This window comes from Siniperca chuatsi, linkage group LG15, assembly GCF_020085105.1.
Source record: "Siniperca chuatsi isolate FFG_IHB_CAS linkage group LG15, ASM2008510v1, whole genome shotgun sequence".
NCBI classification, from domain to species: Eukaryota; Metazoa; Chordata; class Actinopteri; order Centrarchiformes; family Sinipercidae; genus Siniperca; species Siniperca chuatsi.
This window is the reverse complement of record NC_058056.1, coordinates 15,412,142-15,433,070: the sequence shown is the minus strand read 5'-3', so window position 1 is coordinate 15,433,070 and position 20,929 is coordinate 15,412,142. Positions and strand designations below refer to the sequence as shown.

The 20,929-nt window shown below is 40.3% G+C and overlaps 1 protein-coding gene across 3 annotated transcripts in view; it reads right to left on the bottom strand.

The window, feature by feature from the left end:
• mboat2a (membrane bound O-acyltransferase domain containing 2a) overlaps positions 1-20,929 on the bottom strand; it is a 45,063-nt gene that overhangs the window by 12,954 nt on the left and 11,180 nt on the right. The window contains exons 1-3 of one of the 3 annotated variants that reach the window (XM_044166964.1): positions 12,689-13,037; positions 9,195-9,340; positions 3,537-3,614 (exon numbers count right to left, since the gene is read on the bottom strand). In XM_044166964.1, coding sequence (XP_044022899.1) covers positions 3,537-3,614; positions 9,195-9,304 — 188 coding nt within the window. In that variant the 5' untranslated portion in view covers positions 9,305-9,340; positions 12,689-13,037. Of the gene's footprint in view, positions 1-161; positions 356-3,536; positions 3,615-9,194; positions 9,341-12,688; positions 13,038-20,929 lie in introns of those variants that run through there. The other 2 variants (XM_044166965.1, XM_044166963.1) reach the window with 2 other exon arrangements.

Sequence of the window (20,929 nt, the reverse complement as noted above, 5' to 3'; positions counted from 1 at the left end):
AGTGCAAAAAAGCTTTAGGTTTTTCTGTTGACATTTCTGCTAACATTTTCAGTCCTTAGCTACAACCCCATTTCACCAAGATCAGCTTTCTCTACAGCTGCAGTTATCAGTGAGGATATGAGCTATATGTGCTGCAGCAGCTATATTTGCAGTGGGCCCACCAGGAATCCTGTCTTCATCCTCATCTGATTTGTGTTTGTGTAATTCACAGCTCAGAGGGGGGTGTTTCATTTCCACTCAAGGCATCGGATTGGAGCCTGGGACTAAAGTAGGCTGGCCTCCCACTGTGGGACAGCGGTAGACGGGTCACCGCGTAGACAAGGAGCCACACAGGAGCTGCAGGTATGGATACACACTGTATATGGAGCAATGAAAATGAAAAACAGGCTATAAATAAATGTCTGAACACTCCAAGACCTCTCTCTAAGGTTGTGTACACATAGTAAATGCCTCGAGGCACACACACACACACACACCACACACACACACACACACACACACTTGCTCAAATGCATACACAGATCCAGAGGAAATTTCCATCTGTTCAGCATGCAACTGCAAGGCAGTAATTTGCACACTTATAAGCGTCAGGTTCACAGTCATGCTTTCACACCAAAACTAATATGAATTTCAATTAAATTGCATGCTTATGTTACAGATATAATAAAAATTCTCAACTTTATCAGTAACTCAGGCCCTCCAGAGGATAAGTTAGCTGTAACTGGAGATGTATACAGGGTACTAGAGCGGTTCCAAGAGTAGGTCAACCATCCTAGAGAGCTAATGTTCAGTGCCCCTGCGCTGGAAAGTGTCTGTTCTGATTTAGTTTTGTTGGGAGCGGGGCTGAAATACTGGGTAAATAGCTAGAGGGGGGAGTCAGCATATCACCCTTCCCCATCCTCCATGTCAAAACTTATCTGCGAGACACTCAGTGGACCCCCACTACTTCAGGTAGTAAACAGACATAAGTAGACACTATAGCATAATTTGCTTTAACTGTGGTTCCCAAACTGTGGGTCTGAGCCAGCACAAGAGGTCACAAGATACATCTGAGGGGTCTCAGTTGATTAACAGGACAGGGAAGAAGAAAAAAACACATTTCTGATTTATTTCTTGTGAATTACTGTCTAATTTGACCTTTTAAGTGAATTTGAAAAATCACACAAAACAAGGAAAAAACAAACCCTTTGATATGATGAGGGAGTAGCTTAATTTTAAGAGTAACAAGCAAAAAAGTATGAAAACCACTGACCTAGAAAAATATCAATTTGTCATGCTGTAAATGCTTCACCAACATAGAGTATCCTTTAAGAAAATTAAGTAAAATAGGCTATAGAGTACAATGATAACTTGAAAAGACTATATTTACATCAAGCTTGATAGCGTGTCTGATTTCTTCAACAGTCTGAGATATCATATGTTTGTTATGGTTCTTCAGACACACCAGTATCAATTAAAGAGGGCACTGTCATTACTGTCACAGGCTTCTCCATTGGTTACACCATATCTCATGATTTCACAGCTCTCTGTTCCTCCTCGCCTTCAACCAGCAGGCAGTGCTGTGTTCACAACTTGATACAAGTAGATAAGCGTCTAGAACATTCCCTGTCAGCTCACCACATCCAACAGGTGAACTGTCAAAGAGAGTGGGGGCGTGGAATAGTGAGAGATCCAGAGCTGCATGAGAGTGTATAGAATGAAACCTGATGCCGCCCTCACCACTGAACAAAGTGGTCAGTCTAGATACACACTAAGATGGGTCTCCATTCACAGCCATTCCCACAGTCCAGAAAAAGAGCTTTGAGCAACTCCATAAAGCTGTCACACTGCACTCACTGTACAATTTCCCCACCAAGGGCCGGGTATCTGAGTGGGAGAACAACAAATAGAGAACACAGGTCCTGCCACAGTGCACTGGTCGTGGGAGTAGTGTGCTGTTCAGAGTGTGTTCCCAAAGTTTGCCCAAGCCTAACTGTTGTCACTGCAGAAAGCATGTCTTATAGTGGAAGGTGTTATTGGAGGTAAAAGTCTATATATTCAACATTATACTGATTCATTTTATCTAGACTCAGCAGTATTATCATTAGCAAGCGTTACAGCGTTTTATGTAATACTGTAAAAACATTATGAGGGGGGACAGCTGAATGGGGGATGGAGATGAGAGTATCACCAAAGGCCTACTTCTATGTCTGTTTTTATTGAGGGAGTACAGCAAATTTAAACAGTTTAACAGTTTCTCGGCTTACATTGGCAGTTCCCTCTTTTCCTTTTAACACGAACATGCAAATAACATAAATAATAATAAAAAAGGAGGGGGGAAAAAAACAGACAAGAAACAAAAGTGGAAAAATAACCACAAAAATGTACCCAACCCCAAATTGCTGTAGTCTGTACTGTAACTGTAACTGTAGTCGCTAAAATATTGTCATGCACTTGATATAGCATTATGGTAAATTTAAAATATCAAAAGGTAGTGACTTTATACAAAGTAGAAGACTGTATAGAGAGAAGGAACCACAGTGAGTCACATTCCTGCATATACGAATATACAGTACATATGTGTCCTGGCATATTTGAAAGCCCTGACTACCTATTCAACCAATTAAAGTGTAGTTCAAAGAATAAAGGCCATGGGTTAAACGTTGGGAGGACTTGTACAATCAGTACAGAGTACCAGTTAAATCTCACCCTGTTGCTGCGATAATAAATCATGTGTTATGCAAAAACCTGAGGCAGTGGGTTCAATTTCCTCTGCAAACATGAACATGTCAGTGCGTCTTGCTTCTATGGTTCTCCTCCTCTCTGCCCCTGAGCTGCACCTTCATCCACACTAATGCTGTTTGTGAAGGGTTAAACTTCCAGGAATAATGTGACTTTTGATGTGAAACATTGCTAGATGGTGAAATGTCATATTCTAATGTGGATAAACATGTCCTGTGTTTTAGGTCACTGTCAGCAGTTGCTATTGTGAAATAATATTTCGTTAGCATCTATTTAGAGCGTTCTCCCAAGGGGGAAACATCTACTACACCTGCACTCATGACCTTGAATTCTGGTAAAAATAACAACAATATGTGTGTGTGTGTGTGTGTGTGTGTGTGTGTGTGTGTGTGTGTGTGTGTATTTCTTGATGAGCCATGATCACAGATGGAAGCCTGGGGGGCAGAATTATCATTGTCATGGTGACCGAGGCTTGTATGTATGCCTCAAAAACAAAGACAAACGAATGAAGAGGCAAACAGAAGATTGATCCATAGTTAACGGATATGAGATATGTTTATATTATCTAACATCTAATCTGAAGTTTCTGAGACAAGATTTTGGTTTACTGGCCTTGACAAATGTCATGCTTCCATTTGCCCTTTCAGTTTTATTAGTGTGGGGAAATGATGATGAGGCATTTTACAATTCTTTGTGATTCTGACACTTCCAGGAACCATGAAGCCATATAACAATTTTCGGTGGAAACCTTGTAAATTAAATTAAATTAAATAATAAAATGTGTAATTTTTTAACCCCACTCCACTTGCACTTACTTGTGCATGTGCTCCAGGCCAGCAAAGACCATCACACTGTAGGACAGACCACTCTGCACCAGGAAATGTAGGGAGTACCTGTTGAGAGAAAGATGCCATAAATGATAAGGCACTTTATTGATCTCATATTCAACTTTTAACATTTTCTTGCCATGGTTTCCTGGTTTGTTATTTACTGGAAAATGTATTATTTATAACACACATGCCACTTCCTTATACTAGACTATATTAGATTTTGTTTGCACTCTGTATAACCATCCACACCCTGCTTTGTCACTTTGTCATCCCATACAGTCATTAGGAAGAGGAAATAACAGCATTACAAAACCACAGTCACACCATCATCCATGTGAGGCCAGACCTTGTAACCAATACTGTGTCATCTCCACCAGTCACAGGGCAGGATAGTGATGGTCACCGTGACACTATGTTCTTAACCAATTCCCATGTCTTCCAACTGCAAGACTCCTTATATCACACCATTACAGTGAAGTGTGCATGAATGTGTGTTGATCAAACTCTGATTTATATCCACCTCTCTCCCTTCCTGTAAAGCACATATACACACACACACACACAGACACACAGACAGTTCAACAGCAGCAGCAGCCACCAGATGGGTCTTTGAAGGGCACAGTGTGTGCTGCTACCGACGTCAAGCCCTCCAGGAGAGGAGAGATGCCACAATGTGTTAGTAGTGAATCAACAAAGAGGGCAAGGGCATCAGGGGTTGGCAGGGAACAAGGGAGCACAAGCTGGGTGAATTAAATTAACTGCCCAGCAAATAAAAGGGTTAAGAAGGCTGTAATATCTGAGGAAGGGAGAGGAAAAAGATATCTTAAGACATTGCTTCAACTGTTCAACAATCTCCAAATGTTTTCTCCGGTGACATTCAGAAACAAGCTTGTGCGTCTGACAGAGTGGGAATACATCCATAAATAAACCAGCACTCTGCAGCGTCTGCAAGGCAGATCCTCTAGGGCTGCAGCCAGGTGCCCTCTAAGACAGAACAGCGTGAGTGTTTGTGCAATGAAAGCTTAAATTATTATTATTATTGTATGTGTGTGCACATGTGAATTCAAAAGTGTGCAAATGCAAGTGTGTTGCAAAGATGCATTCATGCATTACACATGAGCAAGCTGCACTGGCAGACGCTGATTGGGATCCTATAAACAATTAACATGTGCATGTCTCCAAGCTGCTGTGACCTTACTCTGCTTGAGAAGTTTATCGAATAATTACACCCGTCTTTTTGAATCACTAATTTCAGCCTCTGCATCATTATACGGTATGATGTTGTAAATTCAGAAGTTTAAGTGATAAGAACATTTTTATTCCTGTAATTAGTGTATAACATAAAATACTTAGCACAGAACCATATACAATAAATACCATATACTACCTTTGTAAAAATGTGTCTGCTTATAGATATTTAAAGGGGCTTGTGCTCTATTAGTTACTGTAGCAAATAAAACTCTTTGGCAGGCTTTAACGGACATAAACTTCATTTATTGACTGTTTGGCCCATTTGGACAAAGAGGCTGTCGTGTCTTGATCAAATGAACAGGATGATCCATCATAAGGGTCCTGAACTGTGTAAATATTTTATTTCAATTAAATTTTTCATTTCGTTGGGAAGAATACTATGCCCCTTTTCTTTCTGATGCACATAAATGTTTCATAATACTTTTGTTTTATTGCCCAATAAACCAGCACCCATACACACCTCAGTGACTCTAGTACAGTCAGTCATTTTACTGTTGTGTGTCAGACTAATTCTATGTTTCAGTTCCTTATTTTTTTATACATATATTTTTGTTGTATAGCTAGGATGTGGTGACGATCTGGTGACGATCTGGTGACATGTTCTGAAATTAGCCTACGATCTTCATAATTCCATAAGCCAACTTACAGTATGGGTCAGCTGATGGGTACTGACCTCTCCAGTTTTATATATATATATATATATATATATATATATATATATAAAAAAAAAAACTTTGTCCTTCACCCTCCGCGGGTGGTCTCTCATCCTTCGAGCTCGGGTCCTCTACCAGAGTCCTGGGAGCTTGAGGGTTCTGCGCAGTATTTTTGCTGTTCCCAGTACTGCGCTCTTCTGGACCGAGATGTCTGGTGTTCTTCCAGGGATCTACTGTAGCCCCTCCTCCAGTTTGGGGGTCACTGCCCCGAGTGCTCCAATGACTACGGGCACCACTGTTGCCTTCACCTTCCAGGCCTTCTCCAGCTCTTCTCTGAGCCCTTGGTACTTCTCTAGTTTCTCATGTTCCTTTTTCCTGATGTTGCCATCGCTTGGTATCGCCACATCAACCACAACGGCTTTCCTCTGCTGTTTGTCAACCACCACGATGTCAGGCTGGTTCGCCATTACCATTCTGTCAGTCTGGATCTGGAAGTCCCACAGGATCTTGGCTCGGTCATTCTCTACCACCTTTGGAGGTGTTTCCCACTTTGACCTCTGGGTTTCCAGTCCATACTCAGTGCAGATGTTCCTGTACACTATGCCAGCTACTTGGTTATGGCGCTCCATGTATGCTTTTCCTGCCAGCATCTTACACCCTGCAGTTATGTGCTGGATTGTCTCAGGGGCCTCTTTGCACAGCCTACACCTTGGGTCTTGTCTGGTGTGGTAGATCTGGGCCTCTATTGCTCTGGTGCTCAGGGCCTGCTCCTGTGCAGCCATGATGAGTGCCTCTGTGCTGTCCTTCAATCCAGCCCGCTCTAGCCATTGGTAGGACTTCTTGATATCAGCCACTTCAGTTATGTTCCGGTGGTACATCCCATGTAGGGGTTTGTCCTCCCATGATGGTCCTTCCTCCAGCACGTCTTCCTCTGTTCTCCATTGCCTGAGACATTCCCTGAGCACGTCATCTGTTGGGGCCTTATCTTGGATGTACTTGTGGATCTTGGATGTTTCATCCTGGATAGTGGCTCTCACACTCACCCCGTGAGTGGTGAGGCCGTATATATATATATATATATATATATATATATATATATATATATATATATATATATATGAATCTGCATGTTAAATGCAGATTCATGAAAAATGTGGTAAGGAGAAAGGCACTGTACACATTTACAACCACCATCTGAAACATTCACCTTTAAACTGCAGTAAATTAACAGTACAGTATATCACAGTATTTTTGAAAAAAATTTAATGGAATAAACCATGGAAACAAATGCTGTTATCTACTCAAGGAGAGGGCACACCCCTTAAATTCATTTTAAACAATAACAGATTTGCATTATTTATTTATTTAGATATCGGTCCATGCTTTGGTTTAGCAAAATGAGTCCATTTCACGTCATGCCATACTTTAACTAGAAGATAGTTTCTGATTCAGGAATGAATTATACTACATTGCCACCTCCTAGCTACAACAAACAATCTGACCCAACCGCAGCTCAGTGTCAATTGCATCGTGTACATGACCCGTCTGTCGGTGAAGTGATCAAGTAAAACCTTATTACCTATAACCAGATGACCAGGTAACATTTCACCTGGTTAGCATTTTCCTACTTGCTGGATGTCTGACTAATGTTTGCTCTCCTATATACACACACACACAGCGGGACTTTGAGAGGCAATCTGCCAGAGGTATAGTGGGTTGTCTATTACAGGGCAATAACTTTCTAATTGGATATCATTTACTACCCCATCGACCCATTTGCTTTGGCAAGGATGGAGAGAATGAGGACGGGGTGAGGCAGAAGGGGAGAGGATGATGGCAGACAAGGAGCAAACAAGGAAAAGGGTGTAGGATGATGACAGGAGAACAAAAGCAGAATAAGAAACAGCGAACTCAATGGAGTGACAAAAATTGAAGTAAGATTGAAAAGAATGAAATAAACACTATCTACATATCAAGGCTATTAATCAAAACAACTAGCACCAATGAAACAACAATTAACTAGCACTGAAATAGTTAATTTCATTCAAACAATAAGCTGATTGACAGAAAAATTATTGGCCACAGATTAGTGAAACTGATTAATTGTTTCAGTCATTTTTCAAGCAAAAATGCCAAACACTGTCTAGTTCCAGCTTTTTCTTCTCTCATGTGATAGTTAATTGAATATCTTTAGGTTTCAGACTGTTGGTCAGACAAAACAAGACATTTGAAGACATCGCCTTGGGCTTCAGGAGATAGTGAGGGGCATTCTTCACTATTTTTGACATTTTATAGGCCAAACATTAATTGATTCATCAGAAAACTAATTGGCTGATTAATCGATGATGAAAATAATTGTTGTCTCCCTACTACTCCAACAACACTTTATTCTCTACTCTATTAAGTAGCTGCTATCCCTTCTTTTTGTTGTAAATTTGTATTCCCACAGATAACCAACCAAATGTAGATGAAACTGTATGAATAATGTCAGTGAACCATTTCAGGCTGTGTAAGTGATTACTGGTTAATGAATAATTAATACTGAAATGTAATGCAATCTATTAAGCAGTTAATTAAATTTACATTAAATGACACAATTAGCCAGTTTGTTAGTTCATAATTACGTTTCATTATTCTGTTTGAAATAATGAATATATTAATCAACTTAAAATCAAATCATTTAATTCCAAATCATTCTAAAAAAGGAGTTTAGATATTTAGATATTATGAATGCAATATGTCCTGCAATTTATTTTTCATTTGACAAATGTTCACTGCTTTATCATTTACACTTTCTGCTCAGGTAACATTTAATTATTACACAATGTGCAATCAGTTTTCTGGAGCAGGAGCTCTCACTAGCTGTTGGTCCTTACAGAGTTCACAGATCCAGCATGTTAGCATGTTGCTAATGCTAGCAAACAAGCAAAACATCAGGGCTGGGGTTCCCTCAACATTAGCCCACTCTGGAAGACCAAATTGAATGCAAATGGCATGCAGTTTCATTTCCCATTCAGTCTCTTCAGATTTAGTCTCTCTTTCTGTGACTATATATCGGTGACCTTTTTGCTGTGCAGTCACAAGACCTGTTGTGTTTTGCTTAAGGGGTGTGACGCTCTCTTTTGCTCAAACAGAAATACTTTTCACTCCTCTAAAGGGTACACCTACATGTAAAAAAAAAAAAAGAGAAAAAAAAGCTGAAATTAAGCTGCAACCAAAGATAATTTTTATGCTCAATTAATCAGCTCATTTTTTGAATAAACTGTTTCGTAAAAAACACAAAGAAAAGCTTCAAATCCTCACATTTGAGAAGTTGGAAACAGCCAAATGTTTGGCATCATTGCTTGATAAACTATTTAAAAGATGAATCTAGCTGAAATGCTCAGGTACAGTCTCTGAGGTTTATGGAGAGGCATTATGGGAAATGCAGGAAATAACTAACTGAAGCAGAAGTGGACACTTCATTATATAACATTTCCTTTCATTACATAACATTTCATATACCAATACTTGAACCATGACATTAACAACATCCTTTCAAACAATCCAGCAGCTTATAGTATTTGCAATAGCATGAAACTGGGACATCGCCACTGTCGGCAGGAAAAGGATCTCACCAACATAATATTGTAGGATGAAATTCTGAGGAAGGAAGGAAAGAAGGAAGGAAGGAAGGAGAAGAGTAAAATGACAGTGATGACAAGAAAAGAGCTGTGGGATAAACAGAGCAGTGACTCACCAGCCAAAGCAGAAGAGAGCCAAGTAGAAACCCAGCAGAGTGGCCACCACATGTCTGATGAAAGGACTGGTCTTACTGGGGTGGAGGTAGAGCCGAAACCACACAGCCATCAGCAGGGCGAACAGCTGACATGCCACAAAGTTAACCTGCACAGAGAGACACACAAAAACAATGTTACAAATCCAGAAAGACTGATAGCTGGAGCTATACAAACATTTATCCCTAGATCTTTCCTTAATGGTGATTGTTAAAGGTGATGACTGAGAATTACATCACTAATAAAAAGATAAATGACTGCCACTTTAAAATTGTGTCGCATTAGGGGTGGAAAAACCCATAGAGAAAGTAAAGCGTAAAGTAGTTATTCAGAGGGATACAGGTTCCAATTGTATGTCAGAGCTTAAACGGGAATTTAGTAACGAGCTAACATCTTTCGCGCAGTCACAATTTTCTGTCTCAAGGTCATTAACTTTGCAACAAATCACATTTATAAGTTTCTTGACGGGAACTAAACTAATAAATATTTTGTTGAAACTTGTGTGTACCCTCTGACTTCTGCGAGTAATTACACTGTCATCCAAATGATTTTCATGGTTGTCACTAACATGTAAAAGTTTTGTAGTAAATGGGTAGTAAATAAACAACACAGGTGTGGTCCACTAAGAGCAAACTTTTCTATTAATACATGTATTAGCGTGCTATATTTGTATATGAATACATTCTGTCTGGTAGGTCATAGTAAAGCTGGGTTAGAGTGGGTGTTTGAGACCTTATTTCATCTCCTAATGTGTGCAAATGGAACAGCAAAGAGGCTTTACTCCAGACAATAGTGAGATTGACTCGATTCATCGAGGGGAGGACAAGGGAAACCTCTCTGTTTGATTGCTAACACTTTGTCTCTACTCATCCTGAACCATATGGTATAAGACAGAAAAGATGGTCATATATATTATGTCCTATTGATCTGACTGGATTGTGCTGATCCTGTAAATTTGATTATTTTAAGACTTTTTGATTAAACCACCATCATGAACACGACCTACCTCTCTGTAGACAGTTTTGTTCAATTATCCCTCACTGACATTATTACTGTAGGTAATACACAGTGTTGTGTTTGTGTATATGTCTGCATATGTTCTTTCATAAACAGTGATGACTCAGGGATGATGTTTGTCCTGCTATTAAGGATCTATGCATCCCGTCTGGCTGGGCTATTCATCACCCTTATTATCAAACTACACACTTGCGCACACATTTACACATAAGCACAAAGCAAAAGCAGATTTATTTCTCCATTTCCCTTCTACATCAGGCCCCCCTTCCTTCAGTCTCCGTTTATAGATGCAAATACACGCACAGATATATCATACAAAGCCAATATGAATAACTGCAATGCAAGAGCTGGTGTTCCAATGCAATGACATCACTTCACATTTGTGGTCATATATGGTCAGTGTCTGTGCACATGTTTAAATTTGACTAAAATTGTAAATATTTAAATTGTATATTGTGATAAACCCTGTCTAAATTACAGGTTATTTAAAAGGTTGATTTGAGGCAGAAGTAGGAAATGCACAGCAGAAAAGTTTGTCATGTTCATGTATATAGGTCACGTTAACAGATCTGTCTGGCCAGTAAGCAGTGAAAGGCTACAGACACCATGAGCACCATCCATTATCTATGGATCCTGCATGATTAATATGAGAGAGAGAGAGAGAGAGAGAGAGAGAGAGAGAGAGAGAGAGAGAGCCTATAAGTATGTAGGTCCTTTAGTCTGCACGACTAACAGATGTGGCAACAAATTATCTGCAGCATTTGCGTCATATCAGATTTGAGTCATATCAGATGGCATTAGGCAGCAAATATTTGGGTTTTTGTTTTTTTGCGTATACATACACATACATACACATACACAAAGCACAGGAGCCTCAATACCAGGAGCTGGCCTCTTTTGTCATGGCTGGTACTGCTCAAGGGAGGAACCCACTTGGGACCAAGATGGGTATAATTAACAAATAATCCAGCAGGAGAACCAAAAACAAAAGGCTGTGAGCAGGTCATGATGCTACTCTCTGAGCTACACCCAAAGGCAAACCAAAAGCAAACAAAATCGAAGTAATCCAAGTCATGACACTGGCCATTTGTTTTCTATCAAGGTGTGTCAGTTTCGCTACAGATAGTGTGTTCATGGTATCTAAAAGCAAACTACCGTTATGGATCAAAGGCAAACAACCCAACCCAGCTATGTGCCAACAAATGTTAGTGTTTATTTAGACTAGCAACATTTCCATCATTCAACCATGAACAATACAGTAAGTAGGCCTAGTTTGAGTCTAAACTGATTTCCTCCTCATGTGAATAACTGAGCTGTGCTGAGTCAGTTTTCCCAATCTCTAGTGTAACAAAGCAGGAAAAATTAGACCCAGGTTCAACTTCAAATCGCTCCCTTCTCCCATCAAATAGACCTCTTCTGGCTACCCCTTTTCATGCAAGCCTCTTTTTCGAACAGTATTTACCCAATCCACAGCTTTGGATGTCATTTCACGCTTTGATTACTTCAAGCTGCTCTCTTAGAAAAGAGGACATTGCTAGTTGGTTGAATGAAAAGCTGACTTGCCAGCTTGTGCGCAGGCCTGCCCACAAAAAGACAGACTGGCTCATTTGCAAACCAGCAAACATCCCACACTTATTATAGTCACTGATTTATCAATGCGACCCGCAGTGGCAAAAATAGCCAGCAATGTCAAATACTAAGATGGTTAAAACCTGAATCAAGCTAGCGCATATTCATGTGCATGCCTCCACAGCAAAGACAACAAACCAAAGACAAACATATCTTATATAGATGTTGTTAAAATAATCAAAAATAGAGCTATTTTATATGGAAGATATATATCTTAGGTTATTACAAGTGCTGTTCAAGAGAGTGCTTCTTTACAAATGACTTTAAAAGTGGAATGACAAACTTGAACTTGAGGAACTATAACTTCTGTCTTTGCAATAGCCTGAGAGCAAGAGAGTGTGAAATCAGCCCCTCCCTGGATCAACGCATTGCTTTGTAAGGAAGAAATATTTAATGTGGGAGAATGGAAGGGCGTGACAGAGGAATAGTCAGAGGGCAGAGGAACTGTATTGTTCACAGCAAAGTGAAACTGTGGGTGAACACTTGAAAGCTGACTGTGTGGCAAAAGCTCTGACTGAGCAATTTATTAACTGTGAATAATCTATTCTTAAAGGCAGAATGAGTAGGATTTGTTGGTTGCTGTTTGTAAACACACCATTCAAAGTTGGCACCTCCTCCCCGGCTCAACGAGAGAGAGAGAGAGAGAGAGAGAGAGAGAGAGAGAGAGAGAGAGCGCTAGTTGAGTGAGCTAGAGAATGAATGAGGAGAGGGAGAGGCGTTAGCGAGATCAAAGCAGTTAGAGAAATAAAACTTTATTTTCTGGTTGTTTCACTGCGGTTAGGTTCTAAAGCACAAATAAACACGCCCACACCTCATTGCCGGATTTTGTGTGAATGCAGCCGAAGTGCACGCTTCATCCTGTCCGCTGTGGCCTCTCTGCTCTGCGTGTGTGTAGCTCAGCCCCGCCCTCGGTCAAACAGACACACAGACCTGCAGCTCTTTATACATCCATGACACAGAGAGCAGAGGACAGAGATGGAGACAGCGATGTAACCTGGTCGCTAAGTTTTTAGAGAGTCCCGACCTCACAGCCTGCACACTGTTATTGGCTGGCGGCTACACACTACTGCCCAAAGACTGAGGCCCAGAATGGTCCTGAACACAGCATTTGAATATAATGGGACTATATGTGACTCAGCTTGTGGTGCTCAAAGCGCCAAAAAATACATCTGAAAAACTCAACAGCAATGTCTCTTTCCAGAAATCATGACCCGGTTACCCAAGATAATCCAGTTTCATGTAGGAACTATCAGTAGAAAGAAAATAGTTCCCACATGAAACTGCTCACAACAAGATTTGTGGATTGTCTTGAGTAACCGGGTCATGATTTTGACTTTGACTTTTTATACTAGCAACATTTTGATTATGAAGCATAAAAATTTAATATATAGAGAAAAAGAGAACTTGGAACTAAATGATAACAGCAGGTGGCTTCATGAAAAATCTGTAGAGCAGCCCTCCACTGAACATCTTGAACTCTCACTGTTATAACCACATTCCACACACCAATTTACTTTGGTGTTGTGTTGGACTGTTATGAAGAACTATTTGGAATAAATTATTTTGAAGCAGATCTTCTGTTTGGTCAAAACCACACACATTAGTCCTAAAAAATTCAATAATATGACAAAAGATGACTTTGTTACTCATAAATGATGAAGTAAGCAAACAGAACACATATTCAACATTACTCTAAAATGCTACCTTCCAAACATAAACCTCTCAATATTCAAGTAGCCAATCTGTGTTTGTTGATAAGATTAGCTAAGCCTGCTTTTCAAAGAGGCATCTTTGATGGCGATGAGATGCGTGGAAATCCCTCTGGCCGACTGTGAAAAAGCCCGCTGTTATTAATTAATTCAGATGATTAATGAAGTGGGAAACATCTTTAAAGACAGTACTTGAGCGTATTATTTTGTTCCAGATCTCTGTAAAAACACATGATCTCAATATGCATCTGAACATAGAAGCATACTTATAACTACAGGTAAGCACACATGCATTACACACACACACACACACACACACACACACAGCATAAGCATATCATGAAGAGACAGAGAGATAATTGAGTAGATGACAGCGGTTCAAATGATTCAAGGCCCATCCTCAGCTACTGAGATGTCATAGTGTTCACAGCAACAAATGCAGTAACACTTCATTGTTTTTGAATGGAGCTAAATTCTCTACATCCACGAAATGCCAACAGTTAAGAAATCAACTGTCAAAGTAAACAGCAGTTATATAATGAAACCACATGCTAGTCGACTTGCTACATACTCATAGATGTGATTTTACACCATAGAACCCTGGCTGTGATTTTAGTCTCACATTAAAGATGCCCTCCACATAAATGCAAAGAATTGTTGGATATGTAGCAACCGCTGTTGCTTCCTGGGTGCATACTGCACTTTACAGCAAAGTTATGGTAACACGATGAGAATGTTAGATAATGCACTGCATGACAAAAACAAACAAGATCTGAAAGTCTAAGGAGACAATATGATTCTTGATATTCACAGGATTTGTTAAAAGACAAAGTTAAATGTGTTTTCCCTCAGCCTGTTGCCAGTGTAGTTTACTGAATAAACATTTTGCAATAGAAAAGCTCCTGTGCCAGGGTGCACTGTTTCTTCATTCATAATACATGGATCTCCTCTTCCATTATTGATTTACTCTGAAGTCAACCTTACCCTGGGGTACAACGCTCTTATTGTTTCAGAATGTAAAGCAGAATATCTGTGCTGCAGAACAGTTTGTAACAGATTCAAAGGGAGCCACAGAAAAACAAAAAGCCACTATTTTGGATAAATGCACTGCAGCAAATCCACTGAAATATGTTCCTGGGAAAAAGACTAAGAGTGGGGAAAAGACTAAATTGGGGAAGGGTGGGAGGACCAAAAACACTGAGTGAACTTTAGGTGTGACTCTGGTTCAAACCATAAAACCATGAAATTACTAGCAAACCAGGGACAGTTGAGACTTTGGTAACCTGCCACTCTCACTTCTAACAAACTCTATCAAAGGTTGCTTGAAAGAGGAAAGAGACCATAATTCTTTTCTTTTCTCTTCTCTTCACTTCTTAACTGTGTTAACAAATCCAATTTGCTCCAAAAGCTCAAATAAATGCCTCCAAACAGGCTTGATGAGAACATATCCTCCCTTCGTCTTCAGTATTCTCTCACTTTATTTGAATACCAGACAATAGTGTTTTAGCAGATTGATCGCATTTTATTACAATGTGCATGGATCAGAGAGACACAGGGAGGGAGACAGACAAAATGCAGATGTTTTGATGGGTGGCAGGCGCCAGTGAGCGATTAGCACTTGAAGGCAATAAGCTATCAGGCAGTTCCTCCTGGCAGCTGTGGCGCAGGGCTCAGCTCAGCTCAGCTTTAAGAGGCTACATTATAGACCAACACACAGACAGGCAGAGGCAAAGAAGCAGAAGGGGAAGGGAAGAAGTCATTGTGGATGCAGTGGAAGACAGAGATAAGCCAGGTTCCTGAAGCTCATTGTTGAGCGAAATACAGTGTGCATAGAGTAACATAAAGGCCCTCGTGGCTAGAGCACTGCTCCTGTTCATGTCATTCTCGCACCACTTTCCCTATTTTTAATTTATTTTCTGTCTCTCTTTTTAACTTCCTCCTCCCATAGATTTCCTCTATCTCTGTTTGTCGTGAATTAGCACAAAAAGAAGTGCTTCACCCATGATCGTGATTTTACTACAAAGTATAAAAGGCGCTTTATATATATATATATATATATATATATATATATATATATATATATATATATATATATATATATATATATATATATATGTATGACTTTTCTCTCCCTCTGCCCCTGCTCGTGTTTAAATCAAACTTATCAGCTGGAGATGTCACATTGGAGAGGAGCTGCAGCCAGGCAGTGAGGTTGTGAAGAAAGGAAGGAGTGATGGCGCAGGAGGGAACAGACAGATGGCGAGTCATTTGTCCTCTGGGTACAGCTTTTCCTCTTTCCTTTTCTATAAAACAAGACCAAGAATACAGCCATGCTAGCAGCTTTGTGAGACTATACTTATGCACAGCTGTGGTTTGAGCTAAATGCTGACATCAGCATGATAACATGCTCACAATGACAATGCTAACATGCTGATGTTTAGCAGATATAATGTTTACCATGTCCACCATCTTAGTTTAGAGTGTTAGCATGCTAACATTTGCTAATTAGCACTAAACACAAAGTACATCTGAGGCTGATGGGATTGTAATTAGTATTAGCTAAATCAAAATTTTGACCTGCTGATGGCACTAAATGAAAAGTTAAGGGATCACCAATTTATCCTTGAGGGACTTGGAATATCTGTAGTAAATTTCACAGCAATCCATCCAGTAGTTGCCATGATATTTCACTCAAAATTACAGTGAGGAAAATTTAAATATTTCACTCATAGCTGTTGAGATATTTCAGTCTGGACCAAGTGGTGGTACGACTGACCAACAGACCGGCATTGCCATCCATAGAGCCACGATGCTAGTGTGGCTAAAATTTAACAAACCTCAGGGGGCATGAATACAAAGAGTAATTAAAGTTCTGCAGGTTTCCAGCGTACATGTGGAAACATATATAAGGCCTGTAAAGAAAAAATTGTTGATCCAATAGTCTAAAAAGGGTCATACACATTCTAGCTTTCTAACCTTTATTTATCAGTGTGACTCTGGAGAAAATGCAGTGCATAAGGTTGCCACGGGTCACTGAGATAGATAAATATATCATGACGCCTAATGCTTTCATAACATAATGCTTTCCCTAGCCCCTTACCCTAACCTCAACCATCACAACTAAGTGCCTAACCTTAACCCTTACCCTAACCTAATTGTAACCTGTACCCTAAAACCAAGTCTTAACCCTCAAAAAGCAGTCTCTATGGGTTAGTGTGCATTCAGATTAAAGTCCCCACTGGGATATAAGAACATGAAACACACACACACACACACACTACTGGGGTAATATCAGTTTTCATAAATAGTACTCCTCTCTGCCCTCCCTGTGCATGGTCCATGTGTCGCACCCAGAGACTAAAATAGTTCCTTTTGCAAAGAGCAGTATATGCCTCCTAATCCGAGCCTTACTCACAGTGACTAGTGGGTTCCTGTCTGTGCTTGTGTGCCTGCATCTGTTTGTGTGTGTCTACACAAAGTGGGAGATAAATTTAGACAGTCATTAGCATAAAACCCTTTTTTCCATGTCATTAAGTCACTACCCACGGCCACCCACACCCCCCGAGTCCTCACTCGGTACAGCCTATGTGACGCTACGGTCCCGTTCTGCACAGTCTCATTTAATTTCCATCAGCTGTAGTCCACAATGACTCGTGCAGATTCACGGCGCTGCTGCCTGAGTGGAGGAAGGGATTCAAAGCCTTGAAGTTAAACTCAACTAGTGTCACAGTGTGTTTTCTACGCAAAAAGTGGCAGTGGAGCATTTATGGTATACTACACATATGCTGTCCTGATGCTCCTTAGAGAGTACTCTTGCGTATACACAAACACTCTGTTGTCAGCAGTTTTCATGTTAGGTGAGCGCTGGAGAGAAAATTGATGTCTAATTCTCACAGGGGATTAAAAATAGCTGATGATAAGAGTGTTAGCTAATGTTGTAAAGGGTGTGGATGAAGCAGAGAGCGAGAAAGAGACAGAGAGTCAAAAATAGGCTGCAAAATGTAGGGAAAGTGCAGAATATCATACAAGGACAAACTATTACTTGCACTGTTTATGAAGAAATACATTTAGTCATCAATCAAAAACACAGAGAGAAAAATATAGTGAGAAAAGCCGACAGGAGAATGTACATACTTATGCTCCATCCTCTACCATTCAACCCCATCCTTGGCTGGAGTGAAATGAGAGCAGTGGAGTGTCTGCCTTTGTTCTCCCACATGCAAACACACACTCGCAAACACATGTGTGCATATACACACACTATCTGCAGCCTGACAAAGACACAGGCAATGTCATGACTACTTTAGTCTTGGCCAGTAAATGTGGCACAATTATTCATGGCACCTAGAGACAAACTGACTTGTGTGTGTGCTCAGTGCAACTAGATCATGCTGACAGTATTGCAAGAACAGTATTCTTGTTCTTAGCAGCAATACAACAAAGCGTTGACCTGTTTCATGCCACTGGCAGTGCCCCCTCTGCCCACTCACAAACATACAAACTGACAGAAATCAAAGGAAAAGTTGGACACTTTGACAAGTTCTTCACCTCAATCTTCACATTCATGTCGCAAGCCTGTCTGCTGAATAAAACTGTGGATGTATGAATATAGTGGAACAAGGGCTTTAAATATGTAGTTAAGCCCACATTTAAAATCAAATAATGGCTACAATCACAAAGGCTGAATATATGGTTATGTTAATACTAGAAATCATGAGACAAGTGCCACACAGATAGGAGCAGCACAAAGGAGGCATGCGCTGATGCACAAACACACACACGCAGAGTGTTAAAGCCTGCAGTCTGACGCTCTCCTCTCTGAGCTGATGCACAGATCCCAGTCAGGCTCTACGGTCAGGCCGGCTATTAATAGCCAAACAATCAACCATTCCCCACAAGGCAGCCAGCAGCACCGGGCCAGAACCAAGCACACAATATGTGTGTGTGTGTGTGTAGATCCTTTCTTGAAACACATGAACCCAACCCAAGCAAAGATTACAGAGCTGCTTTTGGTCAGAAACGACATCTATGCTCTATGAGCAGTTGTCCGGGTGCACAATGGGAAAGTGCAAAGATTAAATAATTTCACCACAGCGGGATACATTTACACAGTGATGAGTAACCTTGGCTTGATGCACTCAGGCTTATGTACATACACAATGTTACCATGTCAGTGCAAAAACGAACGCAGAGCAACAGAAGTACAAAAGGGAGGAAAGACAAAACCCTGTATGCATAATTAGCCAATGTTCTCTATAGAAAGTCCTGTGTGGGCCTTGCAGAAGTAGAGTGCCAACCACTGTCTGTGTGTACCCTTGAGTGCAGACATGTCTCTTTCTCAGTTCCCTCTTTCATTTATCGTCTTCTACTGTCCCTCTACTCAAAGACCTTTGTTTGACACCACTTACCCCTTTCGATGCGTGCAACTCCCAACAAACAACAGCCAGCCATATCATTTATACAAGAGATTTACTGGCATCATTACAGACGCAGAGACAGACAAACAGAGAGAGGGACATGGAAATATTTTTAAGAAAATAATCTGCAGTATGTCCAAAAGAAAGATGCAGTATGTTCCTCAACGACAAAGTATTTTGCAGCAGATAAAACTAATAAATTGATGAAATTACTCCTGACTGATGATGTCATCTATTGGATATATTCATGCTGCCTGTGGATGCATGTCTCTTCCACAGTGCTGAGTAATGTGAAAATATATAAGCAGGGAGCATTGTTTGACGGCATCTTTTGATATGCACATAACTCTTGGTAAACAACTGCCAGCGGTGCAGCCACTTGATTTATAATATGACTTACTTGCACGCAGAGACACAGGGAGAGAGATACTAAGTATTCTTAATAGGAAATGTGGAAGATTTTGGAGCCAACCCAGACTTGCCAGTGGATACAACTGCTGTTTTCTTGCAGTCTATGCAAGTGTAAAAGAGGAACAATGGATAGCAACAGTAGCAAGTTAGAAAATATACATTCTTCCATGTCTCATGTATGCTGGATTGTGCACAGCTAGCTAAGTACACTGTATGTTAGCTGTCTGTAGACAAGTTCAACATGCACCTGGCCGTGTCTCATAAAAAAAAAAACAATTTACCTGCAAATACTTTTTTACTGTTATTAATCAGTAATATTTAGATTTTACTGCTACATTTCTCCAAAAAGCCTTTTTAACAAGCCACAAAGAACAGACCTGAAAAGGCTGCATCAAGTTGATGACTGTAAATGTAGGTGGAGAATGATATTAAGTAACATTTTTTCTAGTTGAGAGGCAATAGTTGTGCTGAAGATTGGTACTGTCTGTACGGTCAGTCTAGAAAGAAGCTCTTGCTTTTTACGTGAGGGACTAAAAATCTGACATTTACATGTGCGCTTGTATCTCAACGTGATGTCACATCTACATTTGGCCAGAAAAACACACCAATAAACCAAAAAAATGGACCCAAGAATGCAAGATACTTTGTGAGTAGCAAGTAGCTAGAGTTGTATGGTGGACTTCTGACGGTAGGTAGTGGATGTGGTGAGAGAGGCCAATGCAGCTAAAAGGCTCTGAGTCAGAGTGTGTTTGACCAAAGGCAAACTTACTGGGCTACTGCCTGCTCAGCTCAGCCAGCCAGGACTTTGCCAGTAACATCTAAGACAGACTTTAACCAAACTTTAATCACCACCCTCATGTTGTTTGAACAGGAGGCCGCAGCTGTAGTTTCTCAACATGGAAGACAGAGGTTCAGAGAGGTTGTGTTGCCATGCATGGTCAGTCTTGCTTCAATAAACAGGCTTTGAAACGGTTCAGCCTCAAATAATGAAGTAGTACATTATCGTAATCTCAAAAACATTGGTATCTGAAACCAAAGGTGAAAATGGAAATCAATCATCACAGAATATTTTGCCCCCTCTCTAGTGGGCTTCATTCCTGCTGTTCTTTGGTCTAAATCCAGAGGCAAGAACTCCCAACAAAAATATAAGCCATTATTAATGAATACTGAGTCCCCTTGGGAACTATTACAGTACATTCATTTACATCCACAAGAGCACGACGGTTTTGGCAGAGCGGCCTTTTCTGCCCAGTAAAGCAGCACATTAGTAGCTCTCAAACAACTGCCTGTATGTCACTTTTAGAGACAATAAGAGGCTTGCAAGTGACAAGACACAAGAAGATACTTAGAAAAATAGTACAGAACAAACAATATTAAGCACAGTGCACCTTGGTGTTTCAGAAGCCCTGTCTTTGACAAAACAAATCCCATTGTAAGCACTAATTCTGCCCTATCCCACCTAACGGTTTTTATTATACTCTCTCATATGTAGCTCCTTTTTCTCAATGCTGTATA